The sequence below is a fragment of the Squalius cephalus genome, assembly GCF_949319135.1.
Source record: "Squalius cephalus genome assembly, chromosome: 17".
Taxonomy (NCBI): domain Eukaryota; kingdom Metazoa; phylum Chordata; class Actinopteri; order Cypriniformes; family Leuciscidae; genus Squalius; species Squalius cephalus.
The window spans coordinates 9,843,734-9,860,727 of record NC_137138.1 but is presented as its reverse complement, the minus strand read 5'-3'; the positions used below and the strand labels follow the sequence as shown (position 1 = coordinate 9,860,727).

Sequence of the window (16,994 nt, the reverse complement as noted above, 5' to 3'; positions counted from 1 at the left end):
TAGACAAGAACATTACGGTACAATGTAAGCTATGTCCTGGGCAGAAAATGCTATCGGCCGCTGTCAATAGCACAAGTAATCTACTGAAGTACCTGACAAGGCAGCATCGACGAACACTTGAGTGATCCATCATGTTCGTCGACAGATAACGCTGTATGGCAACCCCTGTTAAGCAGCCAAAACCAGGGTTGCCAACTCTCACGCATCTCGCGTGACAGTCACGCATTCAGCCTCAATCTCACGCTCTCACGCTCAACAAAGAAATCTCACGCAAAAATAGACTTCTTCTGTGCTGTATTTTTTTTCCACTCATGTGCACTAAATTTCAGAATTACTATAAACAATTCAGGCTCTTAACAACTGGATGGACCACTAGTTATGGCGCAAATTAGTTAAAAATCTCCCAGAACCTAGAGCGAGCACGCATGCGAGACCGAGACTGTCGTCCAACCGATAGCGCGCGCACGAACGGCAGAGAACGGCACATACGGAAAGTTAAAAGCCTGTTACTGGACTAAAAGTTATCTTTTGAGTCTTATATTGCGCTAATACTGTCAAATACAGACAATGTTTACATAAACAAGTTGGTTATGTCTAAAGTGAAAGCAAACAGAGAAAATTAATTAAAATCTGCTTGTCATATGCGTGTATATTAGACGCGTCGCGTGCAGTTCTTAAAGAGACAGTAGCCCTAATAATAAACATGCTGCCGCTTGTTCTTAAAGAGATAGTTCACCCAAAACCAAACAGTTGCTGGTCCCCATTGACATACATAGTAGGAAAAATATATACTATGGAAGTCACAGGGGTACATCAACTGTTTGGTTACTGACATTCTTTCAAATAACGTTTATTTTCAACAGAAGAAAGAAACTTATTCAGGTTTAAAACAACTTAAGAGTGTAAATTATGACTTTTTGGGTTGAGAACTATGCCGTTAATGTTAATAAAACAACAAAACACATTTTTGGAAATCATTCACTGCTCTTGACTGAGAACTTTAAGTCTGTTGTGTTTTATTTTCATATTTGTCCATTTAATTACTTTCTTCAATTCTACTGTTAAATACACCTATAGCTGAAAAAATAAAGCACTGTTTATTTCATTTGAATATTAAGTTGTGTATGTGTAATATGTATCTCTGTTCTTAATTTTTAATAACAAAGAAAATAGTGACAAAGATTTCATCTTCGCCACTTTGACCTAAATGTCTGCCATTCTTTTTTATTTTATATTTTGTAGGGCTGCAACTAACGATTATTTTGATAATCGATTAATCGGACGATTATTTTTTCGATTAATCGGATAGGTTTTTTTAAAAATTCAATTTGATTTTTGTTTATAACTAAATAAAACCCTAAATCAGGGTATTTATGTGTAAAAGTGTACTTTAAAAAGTGCAAAAGCCACACATTGAGTTTTTACTAATATAATTTTTACATTTTAAACCCCAAACACAAAAGTTTGTCCAGTTTTTAAACAGTAAAACTTTAAATATCCAAAATATAAATAAACAAAACAAAATATTGAGTTGCGCTGCTCATATAAACTTCACATTATGAAATTAGGACACAAACATGTTTGTAATAAGATATTAAGCAGCAGATTTTGAATTCCAATGTAGAATGCGATCTGTTATTTCTTGTTATTACATGGCTTGGCTGAATTCCAAAGTAGAATGCGGTCTGTTATTTCTTTATAACAGACCGCTGCGAAGTATAACAGACCGTTGCCATGAAAAACAGCGCGTTGCTATGGACGCGGAATGGACTATTTTCTTTGGCGGAAGCAATACAATCGTTTTTAAATCAATAAACTCCTTTTTGAATAAATAATTTGTGTCAAATTATTTATTTATTTTGTAGGTAGCCATGTAATAAGCGGGATAATGTATAGTGAGCCGGTTGTTATAGTGAATAACAACCCCTTCAGGCTGATTCAAGATCCCTCCGCTTCGCGTCGGGATCCCGTTCAGCCTGTCGGGGTTGTTATTCACTATAACAACCGGCTCACTATACATTATCCCTTACATAACAGACCGCTGCGAAGTATAACACACCAGAAAAACAGAGCGTTGCTATGGACGCAGGATTCTAACCGTAGAGACGGAACGGACTATTTTCTTTAGCGGAAGCAATACAATCATTTTTAAATCAATAAACTCCTTTTTAAATCAATATTTTGTGTAAAATTATTGATTTATTTGGTGGGTAGCCATGTAATAAGCGGGATTATCCCTTACATAGTAGACAAATGCTATAAAAAGAGAGCGGAATGGAGGTACGCAGCTGACAACAGGCTTGATTAAAAGTAACTTACAGGAAAAATGCAACCCGTTCTCATTCCCGGGGCGTAATATACTTACGCTTTTGACACGTCCGTCAGCGTACAATTTCAACGCACATGGCAGCCATTAGCGTCAAAAGAGACGCACAGAGCTTTCCACTAACTCCAATGTAAACCCATCCGCGGTACTATTGAACGCCCAGGGCACGGCGAACTGAGTGTTGATAACACCCCAGAAGTGTCCTCACTGTCAATTCAAATGTTTGTTTTTTTTAGATTTTAATAGCCTACATATATTCATTGTTTTGAAAATTTCACCATTAATTATCAATTAATCTCGATAAAATATTTGGCAGACGGAGCCAGTGGATTCACCCTTCACCCAATCAATTCAAATGTTTTTTTTTTTGTTGTTTTTTTGTTTTTTCAGATTTTAAACACACACACACACACACACACACACACACACACACACACACACACACACACACACACATATATATATATATATATATATATATATATATATAAAATTTTATTTTGATATATTTCAACACAAAAATGTGATTGATAATTCTACAATATGAAAATGTTATGGTCTTTTTCTTTTTTTTACTTTACAACAGCGTCATGAATATTGATTGGTTTAAAGATTATTTTATTGTTAATATTTATATTCAGCCAACTATTAGCCACAAACGTTACCATTTCACCATTAATAATAAATTAATCTCGATAAAATCTTTGGCAAAAGAGAACTACCCATAATCCGTTGCCATGGAGACACTGACGGGGTCGGAGTTTGATGGGAGTTTTTTCTAGTTCGTGAGCATTTTGTGACGCAGGTAACGTTAAGTCAAACTTTGGCTATTATTTAAGTTCTGAAGGTGATATTATACAGTTGTTTTAGAAAGACAACGTGTCTGGTTTGATTTGCTAAAATCTCGCAAATGTTTTTCAAGAAGTAAAACATTTAAATGTAAATCGTTGACTCGTTCTCATAAGCCAATTTAAACTAGCTAACGGGCTTGCTAGCTAAAATTGCTAAATTGCGTTATTAAAGTGGTAATGTAATTACAATATAATTTAATAGTGTGTAAAATTAAAATTCAGGTATTTATGTAAAAAACAACTACAACGTTGCTAATTATGACAATATAACCTCACTTTATAACTTTGCATGTATTTTCATATTTGTTTTAGGCTACTTTACATTTTCACCCGAATACAAACTATGAAGATGCATTTGATTGTAGGTTTTTATTAAGTAAGCTATCTGTTTATTTTGTGTTCTGTCAATATTATCTCTCCTGTTTAGTTTGTTGAAAAATGAGTGGTTTTAATTTCGATGCTGAAGATTTGGAGTTAGAGGATAAGCTTCAGGATGTTAACAGATTTCTGCAGGTTTTGGAGGTAAGTTAAGTGTTGCATTATGGCAAAACGTACGAAGAAAATTATTTTACACCTAAATTATATATTCATTATTTGGAGTGTTGCTTTTTTTTTGTGTCTTGTTGAATTACACAGAGTGAGGCTCAGAAGGAACTCGAGGCACAGAGGGAACAAACCCCAACCCCTGTTCGATGGAAGAAGCGTGACAGGCATGGGTTTGTTATTCCTAAAAGGCCTTCATCCAGTAAGAAATCCAGTGGAATGCCATCTGGTTAGTAGTCCTACTTATATTTCTCCTTTCTGTTTACTTAACAATTTCAATTACTAAATTGGTCTCAATGTCATTTTCAGCACCAACTACCAAGCAAGATCAACGCACAGGTAAAGCCAAAACACATTTTGTGATTATGGAAAACTAAAAAAGATGGATATTTACATGGTTTTAATCTCCATAACCTTATTAAAGTCTGTGAAAAGGAGTTTAAAAGTTCCAGATTGTCTTTCTTCTCTCCTTATGTCATGTTGAAGGGGTTGGAGTCTCAGCAGCAATACCATCAGTTAATAAAACAGACCAAATGTTATTGTCAGAATTGTACTGAAAACTGATAGTCTCTCTGATAAAGCCTGCCTGTCTTTGCCACCTGTATTTCCTTAAAAAAAAAAAAAAATTGTTAACACAGAACAGCCCAGATGTGCGGCACCTACTGATGTTGTTTCCAGTGTCAACCTAACAAAAGGTACATAAGTAAAGCATAGTGTATTGTAATTGCCTGGATAGATTATACTTTTATTATTAGTTTAGATGGTATTTCTTGACCGTTTTGGTTTAGGTAGAATTGTATGAGCTGTTGTCAATTTGAAACAATAGAGTTGGTTTATTGGCGAAGTTTATTTATTTCATTCTTTTTCTGTTAGGATCTGAAACTGAGGTGCTTCGTCAGGAGCTCCTTGAGCTGCTTGAGGATGTAGTAGACGATGAAGTATTGGAGGACACAGCAGTGATTTGTGAGGCGTCATCCGAGTCAGCTGCTACTGAGTGGGAGATCAGAAACAAAGTGTCCTCACAAAAGTGGAAAGAGGCCAGACCATTTCTTCTTAAAAATATGCTGGCTACCCAAGATCCACATCCACATTGTGGGTGCCAGTGTGGCAAACAAGCTGTAGTGAGGTGTCTGGACTGCCTGCCTTTCCCGTTCCTTTGTGAGGACTGTGATACTGCTGTCCATTCACGCTTTGTCCTGCACAACAGAGAGTCACTAACTGGAGGATTTCGGCAGCCTTTGTCAGAGTTGCGCCAGCAAATGGGTAAGACCATTTCCAAGTATTATGCCTTACTTTGGATGAAACGTGCTATTCTTCTAACTGGATTCACATTAAGAAACCAAATGTTGATGTTTTTCAAATTCTCTATGCAATGCATCTTTTTAGTTGAAGAAATAGTTAATTTTGCATAACAAGTTAGTGTGTGTGCTTTTTTTGGTATCTAAACAATACACATTTTCATTTTTTTGATAGCACGGCTGTTACCTATACAGAGACCAGATCGTGTGTGTGGCTGTTCAACAGGCAACATTCATGCGTCACCTGGCAGAAATGTGTCTGTCATTACCATAAATGGTAAGTGGACATTTTACACATGGTAGTTTCGCCTCTTGAGAAGTTGCAGTTTCTATTATTTAGTCAGTGTAACTTACCCTGTACACTTACAGATAAACTGAGGCATATTGTTGACATTTTTCTATCTGCTCCACTCGCTTGCCAGTCTTGTGCCGAGTTGTGCCCGCTGAGAATTTCATGCACATCACGGTTCCTCACGGGTATATTCTAAGTACTGTATAAAAACGATATAATATTCTTTGCCCAGTTCATCAATGTTGATAAATTATTCAACTAGGGGTGCACCGAAATTTCGGTCGCCGAAATTTTCGGCCGAAAATGCCATTATCGGTTTCGGGCCAAAATAAAAAAAACTGCCGAAAACGTAAACCGAAAGTGAATGCCACCCGCCCCTCCCATCCGTGCGCAAGCGCTTAGGTTTCACTCACTGTCGAGCTGTTATCACGCGTCTGCCTATCAAAGATTAAGCATGTCAGAGGGCTGTCACTTATTGCAAGCGATCGGGCCAACCAACACGTTTCGAAAACGAAAATAGGGAACGGCCTTCTCTCGGAGCGCGTCCAGCTCGTCACGATACGCCCGCAGCGAACGCACGTCACACAGCAACTGCAGGTTCTGACACACACACACACACACTCACAAAATAGCCTATTTATGTATAATATAGTGCATAATAAATGTAGCCTTCAGTAATGTTTTTCATTGATGTTATGGCAGTCCACATTGCTGACTTGTGTGCGTCTCAAGCGCTCTCTTTACGTTCGTCCTAATGCCTGTTTAGTTGTCCGTGGATTTGCCTATGTTGAAAACGGATCAACGCCAAATATAGGCAATTTACTAACGATTCAATGAACACTTGTCTCAAAAATCGAACAGGATTTTTTTCACAAAAGTGACAGCCCTATACGTGAGGACACCAAAGTTGCAATATATAACATTTGTTCTGGAAAAATCTCCAAAATTGTGGATTTTTTTTTTTGCTCAACTTTTAAAAAACTATTTAATTTAATTTAATGGAACATAAAACTTGAAGGATAATATTATTTGGTATTATTATTTATATTTATTGTTAAAATATTTTATGTTTTGTTATGTAACTGTTAATAAAAGTTTGATTATTATATTGTGATTTTTCATTTAAGATCCATTAATTTCAAGCAATTTAATATAAAATGTATAAGTTTTTTAAAAGAAGCCATTTTCGGCTTCAGTTTCGGTTTTCGGCCAGGCCAAGTGCATCCTAAATTTTCGGTTTCGGTTTCGGCCCAGAATTTTCATTTCGGTGCATCACTAGATTCAACCATCCCGTGAGGTGCGGAAACCTCTGCACAACACCGACACAGCTGGTGCTCCGTCTCTCTTTTACTTCTGTCACACACACTACACCCACACATACGCACTGATCTCCCTTCCTTCTTATTGTTCATGACTACTCATCATGCAAGGGGTTTTGCCCAATTTCACTGTGGGTGTATGTGTGTTATTATCAAAACGGTATTTTTTTGTAATGCACGAGTATGACAAGGTGGCAGTACCTACATTTACAGTGCATTATTATGTGTGTTTTCCGCAACATCTTCTTGCAATCTTTTCCTATAACCATTTAAAGATGGAATTTAAAAAAAACAACGGCCTGTTTTCCTTAACAATATTACTTCATTTATTCATTTAATTTAATGCTCCCTACAGGCCACTACAACCTTGTATTGCCAGTTGTGAGTTGCACCAGCTGTTGCCTAACATGGTCCCCCACCATTGAGGACATCCAGCGTGATGGATACTGGCCTGGCACCATGAATTTCTGCACCCTGTATACCACTGATGTCTTTCAGTCTTTCTATGACCTTAAGATGGCTGCACCAGGTGTATCACTTAAGGCGTACGTCAAAATGCTTGATGAAAGAACAGAGCGCTTCGGAAGAGTGAGTTTTCAATTTTGCCAAGCTTAATGAAGATGCATGCAATGTTTATTAGTTAGTGTTTATGGTGAGTTACACAAATATTATTTTCCTTAGAGTTTTTTCCTATGTTTGTCCTAAATCTAAAAGGCGGGCAAAATATCAGCTGATACCTTCAGCAAAAGCTTTTCTGAGTGGGTTGCTGTGACATACGAGGTGGAGAAGATATTCCACGAGAAATCATTTGACTGCCCTGCCTGCACTCCAGAGATGCTTGCAGTGTCAGTTGACGGAAACCGCAAGCTTTATCGCTTCAAATCAAATGCAAGGTATTTCAAATTTAGGGTTTTAGACCAAAAAAGTATTCCTAACTATTGGTTCCTACACTTCGAATGTTTAGTAGCCAAATCAGGTTAAGGAGCCAAAACGTAGAATTTTCCATATGAAATGATATTTTTTACATTATGCATTAGATATGGGTTAAATTAACTTGTAGCCCATGTCAACAGTGTATGGAAAATGGACATTATTTGTTTGAACAGCTCTCACTGTATTGTTTCAGCACTTCAGAGCCAGGCAACTTTGACGGTGTCTTTATTCAGAAAGATGAGGAGGTTGCTGAGTTTGTTGACAACATCCACAGACAAACAAATCATGCAAGTTTCAATATTTGTTTTTGTCTCATTGCTGTCTTGACATTATTTACTTTGAGTAAAATAACATAATCATAGAGACTTATTTTAAATGAAAGAGTCTTTAACCTAAGAAAGTGTAACCTGTGCAGGAAATTAATTATATTTTTTTAGATTTGCTTGGTTTAGGCTTCTCCAGGGTTTAATGTCTTATTAAGATTACTTTAAGGTAGGAAAGGCATATCTAGAAAATTTTATGAAGCTCAGATTTAATTTCTCTATCTATTTTAAAAGGACAGTAAAGGCTTTTTATATCCATACATATGGAGGTTCCATACGTGTTAAACTAGTTTATCCTACAGTAGTTCTGCAAACAAACACATCCAGTTCAGTAACTTTTTTTTTGTTTTTTGTTTTTTACAATAACACAACACAGTGGTACCGGTATCTCATAACAGCACGTACAGCCATATAAGCTATATCATCTTACAATCTTTGGATATATATGTTCATACATAAGCATATAAAATGCAAAAACAAAATAATTATAATAAAAAAATACAAAAGGGCATATCAAAGTAAATGCATAACAGGGACATTTTATAGACCAGTAATCAAAAAGATATATCAGTCGCTAAGCATCTTCCAGAAAGTTCCACAGAGAAGACCAAGTGCGCCAGAAAACATCAGATCTTTGATGCAGATCGTGAGTTAGTTTTTCCAGAAGTAAAAGAGTAGCAACCTGACTCATCCACATATTAACTGAGGGTATTTGAGGAGTTGACCATAGTAATAATATACATTTTTTTGCTAAATATATACAGAAGTTCAACACACTTTCTTTGTCACAGTCCAGGCATAGACCAGCTTTACAGTTCAGAAGGTAAACATTTGCAAAGGTCTTTCCAATAATCTTTTGAACAACCATGTGGATCTCTTTCCAGTAACCTTTGATTTTATCACAATCCCAAAACACATGCACCACTGTGCCAATGTTCGACCTACATTTGAAACATAATTGAAAAGAATTGAGGAACATTTTATGAAGTTGAACTGGAGTTAGGTCCTGTGAATGAATTTATAATTTTGTTCCTGGGCCGAAATTGAGACACCTTTGGAGAAAACACATGTACAAACAGATAACCACTCCTCATCACTAAAATTTGATCCTAAGTCATTTTCCCATATCATTCTCAAAGAATCAAAACTTGAAGGACCAACATTAGACAGCAAAGAATATAACTCAGAGATCTTCTTCTTAAGAGTAATTGAAGAGAGAAGCTGTTTTTCCACGTCAGTAAGATCAAAACGTATATTACCTTCTTTTGAGTGTGACTCCAAAAAGTGCTGTAATTGAAGAAATTTATAAAAATCTTTACTGGGCAGGTTAAATTCCTGCTTTAATGGCTGGAATGACCTCATTTGACCATTATCAAATAGATGACCAAACTCTGACAGTCCACTCACCCTCCAGGTCAGAAGACCAATATTCTGTACGCTTGGGGAAAGATCAGGATTGAGTGCAATAGGAGACTTAAAAGATAACTTATTAGGAATAGCTAAATATTTCTTGACACCCTTCCACACCGAAAGAGTATTTGACACAGTGAAAATATTATTCAGAGACTCAATTTTTTGTATATTATGAACAAATGGCAGAGAGCCAGTCCAGTAACTTTGAGAACCAGTTGACAGTCACAATTCTTAGAGGGTTTTAAAAATTCATTTAGTTCAGTTATAATCTTTGAATTTATAGATCTCAGGAAAAGGGTCGTGTGGATCTTCAAGTTGGAGAGCAGCTAAGGAGTCTTCCAGGAAAAACACCAGCAAATTGGATGAGGAAGGGCTTGAAATTGCTGTCTGTCGCCATGGAGTCCTCCTTGGAGCACTGAACATGTTTCGAGGGGAGATCTTTGCCTACCCTCTTTTCCTCCAAAGGATGTTGGCAGAAAAAGCCCCAGGAAACATCACATTCCTTTGCTCCGATGTGGCATGCAAATATTTCCCATATTTGTCCAAGGTGGCTCAGCAATGCCCTGAGATGAGGAAGCTCCTGTCCATGCGTCCTTTCCTGTCTGTAATGCACGCAAAGGCTCACACTGGGAAATGCGAGGTACATTGCAACTTTAATGACTAAGTTAGTAGTCATTTGAGTCATTGAGTAATTTAGAAATAACATTATTTTATGATTATTGTACGCACTTCTTATTAGATTAAATGGGGAGGAGCATTTCAGGAAGGTGCAGGCTCAACAATTGGAGAAGAGGTTGAGCAAGTGAACAGTTTCTTGTCCAGGGCAGCAATCACGACCAAGTACATGTCCAAAGCAGGTGTGTGTGTGTGTGTGTGTGTCTGTGTCTGTGTCTGTCTGTGTGTGTCTGTCTGTGTGGGTGGGTGTGTCTGTGTGTTTGTTTGTGTGTGTGTCTGTCTGTGTGTTTGTGTCTGTTTGTGTGTGGGTGGGTGTGTCTGTGTGTTTGTTTGTGTGTGTGTGTGTGTGTGTGTGTGTGTCTGTGTCTGTGTCTGTGTCTGTGTGTCTGCGTGTGTGTGTGTCTGTGTGTGTGTTTGTTTGTGTGTGTCTGTGTCTGTCTGTCTGTGTGTGTCTGTCTGTGTGGGTGGGTGTGTCTGTGTGTGTGTTTGTTTGTGTGTGTGTCTGTCTGTGTGTTTGTGTGTGTGTGTCTCTGTGTGTCTGCGTGTGTGTGTGCCTGTGTCTGTTTGTGTGTGGGTGGGTGTGTCTGTGTGTGTGTTTGTTTGTGTGTGTGTGTGTGTGTGTGTGTGTGTGTGTGTCTGTGTCTGTGTGTCTGCGTGTGTGTGTGGGTGTGTCTGTGTGTTTGTTTGTGTGTGTCTGTGTGTCTGTCTGTGTGTTTGTGTTTGTGTGTGTGTGCCTGTCTGTGTGTTTGTGTGTCTCTGTGTGTGTGTGCCTGTCTGTGTGTGTATCTGTGTGACTGACTGTGTGTGTGTGTGTGTGTGTGTGTGTGTGTGTGTGTGTGTGTGTGTGTGTGTGTGTGTGTGTGTGTCTGTGTCTGTGTCTGTGTGTCTGCGTGTGTGTGTGGGTGTGTCTGTGTGTTTGTTTGTGTGTGTCTGTGTGTCTGTCTGTGTGTTTGTGTTTGTGTGTGTGTGCCTGTCTGTGTGTTTGTGTGTCTCTGTGTGTGTGTGCCTGTCTGTGTGTGTATCTGTGTGACTGACTGTGTGTGTGTGTGTGTGTGTGTGTGTGTGTGTGTGTGTGTGTGTGTGTGTGTGTGTGTGTGTGTGTGTGTGTGTGTGTGTCTGTGTCTGTGTCTGTGTGTGCCTGTGTCTCTGTGTGTTTGTGTGTGTGTGTGTGTGTGTGTGCCTGCCTGTGTGTCTGTGTGTGCCTGCCTGTGTGTGTGTGTGTGTGTGTGTGTGTGTGTGTGTGTGTGTGTGTGTGTCTCTGTGTGTCTCTGTGTCTCTGTGTGTCTCTGTGTGTCTGTGTCTAGGAGGTGATTATTAATTTGCACTGACATTGAATTCAGGAAGAACAAATATGCTGACCCTTCTGGCTTCCGGGTGGAATAAAAAGAAAGTCAAGAATATGGGCCGCACTTTAAGCCAGAGATACACCAAGGTACATTTTTTCTACAGTGATGTTGATATCATAATGAAAATAAACACAAATAATGTACATGCATACATGAAAGGACATTTGTTATTGTAGACTGTAAGGATGCTCAAAGAACAAGTGGACATCCTGAATGCTACCAAAGATGAGCTTGGTGTAGATGATGACACACTGCAGCTATGGGTGTCTGATGTGCAGCAATGGGCTGAGGGTAAGATGGCTTATTGATCATTGTTGATCAATCAACAATGATCTTGTCATTGAAATTCCTGGGATTACACAACAGAGTGAACGTGAACCATTGGTTAACCCTAATTATGCTTAAAGAAAAATGATTGCTGAATGTAATAGAATGATTGTGGTTATGTGTATACTCAATAATATGACTCTGATTTAGAAACTGATCCAGGTGATGGCAGCCTTGGGGCATTGCAGGCACGAATTGAAGAGCTCGCAGTCATCATCAAAGTGCGGACCCAAAACCTTTACAAACAAACTGGTAGGTCACAGTTGAAGACATTTGACATTGCCTAGTTAAAAAATGCACATGGTAACCTATACAGGAGTTCAGAAAACCCAACAAAATCTTATCCAGGGTGGTTAAAGGAATAAAATGCACATTTTCCAAAACACTGCTAAAAGTGTCACAATCGGGATTTGATTTTAAAGGGGTGGTAAAACACCTTTTTTCAAAGGCTTGATTGTGTTTGTGGGGTTCACTGTAAGATGTTCATGCTTCGTTTTTAAAAATTCACATTATTTTTCACATATTTACCCATTATTCTACACTGCTCTGTCCCTCCTTGTAAAAACGGCCGGATGATTCCTGGTTCTATGAAGCCCCGCCCTCAAAAATATGCAATGGGCTCAGATTGGTTAGCTCTTTTTCAAAGCAACATAAAATGGCCTCGCCCCCTTTATGTACTGTGCTCCCAGAGGAGGGGTTTATGTAAATATTGGACATAGTGATGTCAGCATGCCCACAGGAATGTCGTGTAGTCCCTATCAGCCGTTTCTGTAGTTCTTAGAAATTGATTTCTTTAAAAGCAAATATCTCCCTTTGCTTTAAACTTTGAACGTTGTAACTTTGCAGATGTTTATGCTCAAACAGCAACATTACACACTAACTAAAGTTAGAAAAGTGAAATCGTGTTTTACCACCCCTTTAAATACATACATACTCAGAATTTTATTTTTTATTTTTTTGTTGCAGATAGCAACAAGAGGCGTCACAAGATCAGAAAAGTCATTCTTAATGAGAAAAAACGCTTGGCAGTGACCATTTGCGAGTATAACAACTTGGCTGAACCAGCTAAGCAAATTGTGTCCACTGATGCCAGTGTTCTGACTGAATGGCCTTGGAACAACATAAATGAAAGTAAGTTCCCCATTAAAGGGATCATTTTATTTCAAAGGGAACTTTGGTATGTTTTAGCTTACCTCAAGAGCATCCAAGATGTAGGTGTCTTTTTTTCTGCAGTAGTTTCAATTTTAATATTTTTAGGTCAAACCGTTCTTGTCTGTCAGTCATTTCATGCAGGTCTATGGTCACTTTCTCAAAGAGCATGCACAGAGTCCAAATTAAAACAATGCCCCATCGTCCAAATTAAACAATTCCCCATCATAAGTACACATTAATGGCCTAAGACACGAAACGAGCGGTTTGTGTGAGAAAACGAACAGTATTTATATAGTTTTTACCTTTTGTACACAACCACGTCCAAGTGATCTGAGGACGTGCGTGCTTCCAAGTGTGAGGTAAACAAAAAATTTGACTTCTCTGTGCATGCTCTTTGAGGTGATGACCACAGACCTGCATTATATGACTGTCAGACAAGAACGGTTTGACCTAAAAATATCAAAATTGAAACTACTGTGGAAACAAAGACACCTACATCTTGGATGCCCTTGAGGTAAGCTAAAACATACCAAAATTTAATTTCAAAGTGAACTATCCCTTTAATAAAATCTATATCTGAGCACTTGCATAATTTTATTTGTATTAATCCAAAGAACAAAACTTCTAACTCTAATGTCTTCTGTTTTGATGTTGATGAATTGAAGCTGCTGCTGCTGACCTTCACACCAAAAGAACCGTGTTTGAGAAGGTAATGGCTGTGCGACGCCTGAAGGAGGAGGAAACGATTATCTCTAAAGAAATGCAGCAACACTGGACAGCAATGAAGGCAAAATCTATGATGCTGGCAACTCTCTCCTCAAACTGTAAGCACTATTTTTGTCTATGTATGTCTCCTGAAATATCAGATCTGGACTATACTAATTTGTATCTGTGCAAAATTTGTCACTAGAGTTTTTCTTTTCCACATTCTTCTACTGAAAGGGAAATGACTGCTTACTATCCTGAAATCTGAAATTTAAACATAAACCAGGCAAACTAGATTAGATACGTAATAAACACAACAGGCTGTCACTGTCTAGCAAATGTCACCGCTCAAAGTACTCAACCTCCAGTATTGAGCGGAAAGAACAGAGAGCAATAGCTTGCAACAAGAAGTGTTGACTGTTGACAGTTTTTTATTTACTTATAAAAACTGCCTCCTGAAGCTTGTATCTAAATTTCATTTCACAACCCTGTTGTAATATGACTATTGAAACCTACTTTGTAAATACTTATTAAAGTGTCATTATTGACTTTAAAGGTCCCGTATTATGCCCCTTTTCACAAGATGTAAAATAAGTCTCTGATGTCCCCAGAGTGTGTATGTGAAGTTTTACCTCAAAATACCCAACAGATCATTTTTTACAGCATGTTTAAATTGTCATTTTTTGGGGCTCAGAAAAACGAGTGAGTGGATTTTTATCACTATTGGCTGGCTGGTTGTGTACACACACACTGCCAACACACATTTATATCCAAACAGCATGCAAAAGTGAATTTTGCATAATAGGGGACCTTTGAGAATAGTGTGTTTATGATAATATGAAAATCTTTTGTTTTTACAGCCTCGTTTGCTGACCAGCCCGAGGATGTACAAAGAGGACTACAATGTCTGGTTCTTGAGAAACAATCTAAACTAAAAGCAGAAATGGTAAAAGTAAAAAGTTTTTATATGAGAATCCTCAGCCATCAACCATTTCTGGAAATGGACTCGTCGGAGGAGGAGATGTCAGAAGATGATGAGAGCACTTCTGATGAAGACTAAATGCACTATGTTTATGTTTGATGTTATTGAACAATAAACACTTTCTCTGGATGTTATCTCTGGCTTTTATCTAACTGTGGGAAACATTTTCTATGTAATTGTTTCTGTTACCATGTTTTTGAAAGGACACATTTGAAAACAATGTTTGGGTTCAAAATTTTTAAATGAGGGTTACTGCTACTATTTTCAATTAGTAAAAAATAATGGGGAAGTTACTGTACCCACAATGATATCTGACCATGTTTTTAGTTATTTTCACAGCACACTATCTATTGGAAATTAGTTACTAAATAGGTAAGGATAGTTCAAATATTTTACAATCAAAATAATAACTGAAATTAACATAATAAAGCAGGCGTACTGTCTACAGTCTATGACTGCCACATGGTTTATTTTGGGATGTCAGTGATTTGTGATTGTCAGTGATCCGGGGGCACGTTCAATCTCTGATAATACTTCTGAGTCGAGTATATGCCATGCTGTAGCCTGACGTGCACCTTCACAAAAAAATATAACCATGTTGCGGCGGCGGAGAAGGGTCTGACCTTTACTGTGTATGGGTCTGACTGCAGAGCCACAGTGAGTTTCACCCCACGCATGCGCGACGCACGGGTAGTTTTTCACTCTTCCCATTGGCTGATATTCACTTGCGTCATACGTACCCCATGGCGCGGGGAGTTTTTCACTCTTCCCATTGGCTGATATTCACTTGCGTCATGCGGAAGTTTGTGTTTTTGCTAAATAACTTAAATTAACCGCGATATTTACTTTAAGTTAACAGCAATCGTGCTATTTCGATAGATGCCGTGTAATCACTAGTTTGACTGTATTATTTTTTTTATATATATTAAGCTGATATATGTTTTTACAACCCTAATTGGTATAAACTAGGGTTTATAAACCAGAAAAACTACATATATGGCGCTTATTTTATCAAGCTGCATAGCGCGGCTGTAGGGAATTGTAGTTTTTAGTCTATATTACTGTTCTTCCTAGAATTGGAAGTTGTAAATACTGATTTGAGAGTTTATTGTGATATTTAAGGGCATGATACACTCATGTGTGAAATCAGATTTTAAATATATAATTGTAAAATGGGTGAAAATCTATTTTACCTATATTTTACCTATATGTAATTGCGCCCCCTGTTATTGACCACACTGACTATTAGATGAGGTCAAGAGCTTTCCATAACAGTTGGTCCCATGTCTGTATTATAATTTTTTTTTAAATTATAGAACTTAATATATGCACCGAGCTCAGGGTTCAAAGGCCAATATATCAAAGCAGGAGCCATGAATAATCTTTTTACTGACATATGTTACTCTCCGGGGCGAGACCTTTCCAACGATGTACTTGGTTTGGCTCTAATCCAAAGTTTTAATTTTGGCATTCTAGGTCCATATGATATCTAAGGACATGCTTCAAAGAGCACTTTGAAGATACAATGAAGGGGTTTGCTTGTTTTTTTGTTTTGTTTGTTTTTATCTTTTTTTATGTGAGCAAAATGAGTCAGCTTCATGTAACAATTATAATAATAATAAATAAGTATTTGGAATTACAACAGGTTTAAGGGGCAACCCATTTACCTTTGAAGTTTGTTGGCTTATAGGCTACTTTTTACAATACCCATGACATTTTATTTATTTCTAACTTTAATATTCCTTTTTGGCATGCTGCTGCTGCAGTCTTTCTATCTAATCTACAGTAATTATAGAGGCCCTATGCTTATAGCTGCCTATTCCCATCAACCTGCTGCACAAAGACCCTGCCCTGCATGGGGTCAGCCCTATGTTCCCACATTTCTAAGAAATTCTTTTTTACAAAAACTTTAGAAAATTAGGGCCTATGTTCCCACAGCCTTCTGTTCCCACTGTCCTGTTTATATTGGGTTTAGGTTTAGGGTTAAAGAAAAACAACCTTGGAAATGATGGAACATAGGGCTGTGGGAACATAGGCACGCTCTCCTCTGCATGTGATGCCTTGACATACTATGTGCCCGCTTGCTCTCAAAGATGAGGCTTATGATCCATTACCTCAATTTGGCCAAAAGAGGTTGATATAATGTTGTAAAGCAAATATACCTGACCTTAAATCATCCAATCTGTGAGTCAGTTTGAAGTAGGTTGACAATGGATCTCTCCAAAGAGCTGGAGGTACAAAATCGTTGATGCAGGATCATTGGCATTCCATTTCTTCTCAATTTTTTGTCCAACATTGTGTCCTTGAGTGAGACATCTAGTTGCTCCAGAGACGTGCATTCTCTGGTATATTGTAAGGCAATGTGTGCCAATTGTAAGCCCTAATGGATAAAAGCATCAGCTACAGGTACATGACTTATTATTATGTTCATTGTTATACCCAGCCAGTCACAAGCAGATGGGGACCTCATTTGAATCTGGTAAGTACTTAAGGTTTCTTTATGTCAAAT

The 16,994-nt window shown here is 37.9% G+C and overlaps 1 protein-coding gene across 1 annotated transcript; it reads left to right on the top strand.

Moving 5' to 3' along the window:
• The first annotated feature begins 3,076 nt into the window (after positions 1-3,076).
• Positions 3,077-14,619, top strand: LOC307144422 (uncharacterized protein). The gene is made up of 18 exons (XM_079846781.1): positions 3,077-3,131; positions 3,605-3,699; positions 3,814-3,949; positions 4,030-4,059; positions 4,359-4,415; positions 4,594-4,983; positions 5,194-5,295; positions 6,985-7,217; positions 7,344-7,522; positions 7,756-7,849; positions 9,582-9,938; positions 10,038-10,155; positions 11,314-11,405; positions 11,496-11,610; positions 11,797-11,898; positions 12,613-12,777; positions 13,464-13,622; positions 14,364-14,619. The coding sequence occupies exons 2-18, from the start codon at positions 3,616-3,618 to the stop codon at positions 14,561-14,563; spliced, it is 2,613 nt and encodes an 870-aa protein (XP_079702907.1). The 5' UTR covers positions 3,077-3,131; positions 3,605-3,615; the 3' UTR covers positions 14,564-14,619.
• The last annotated feature ends 2,375 nt before the right edge of the window (positions 14,620-16,994 follow it).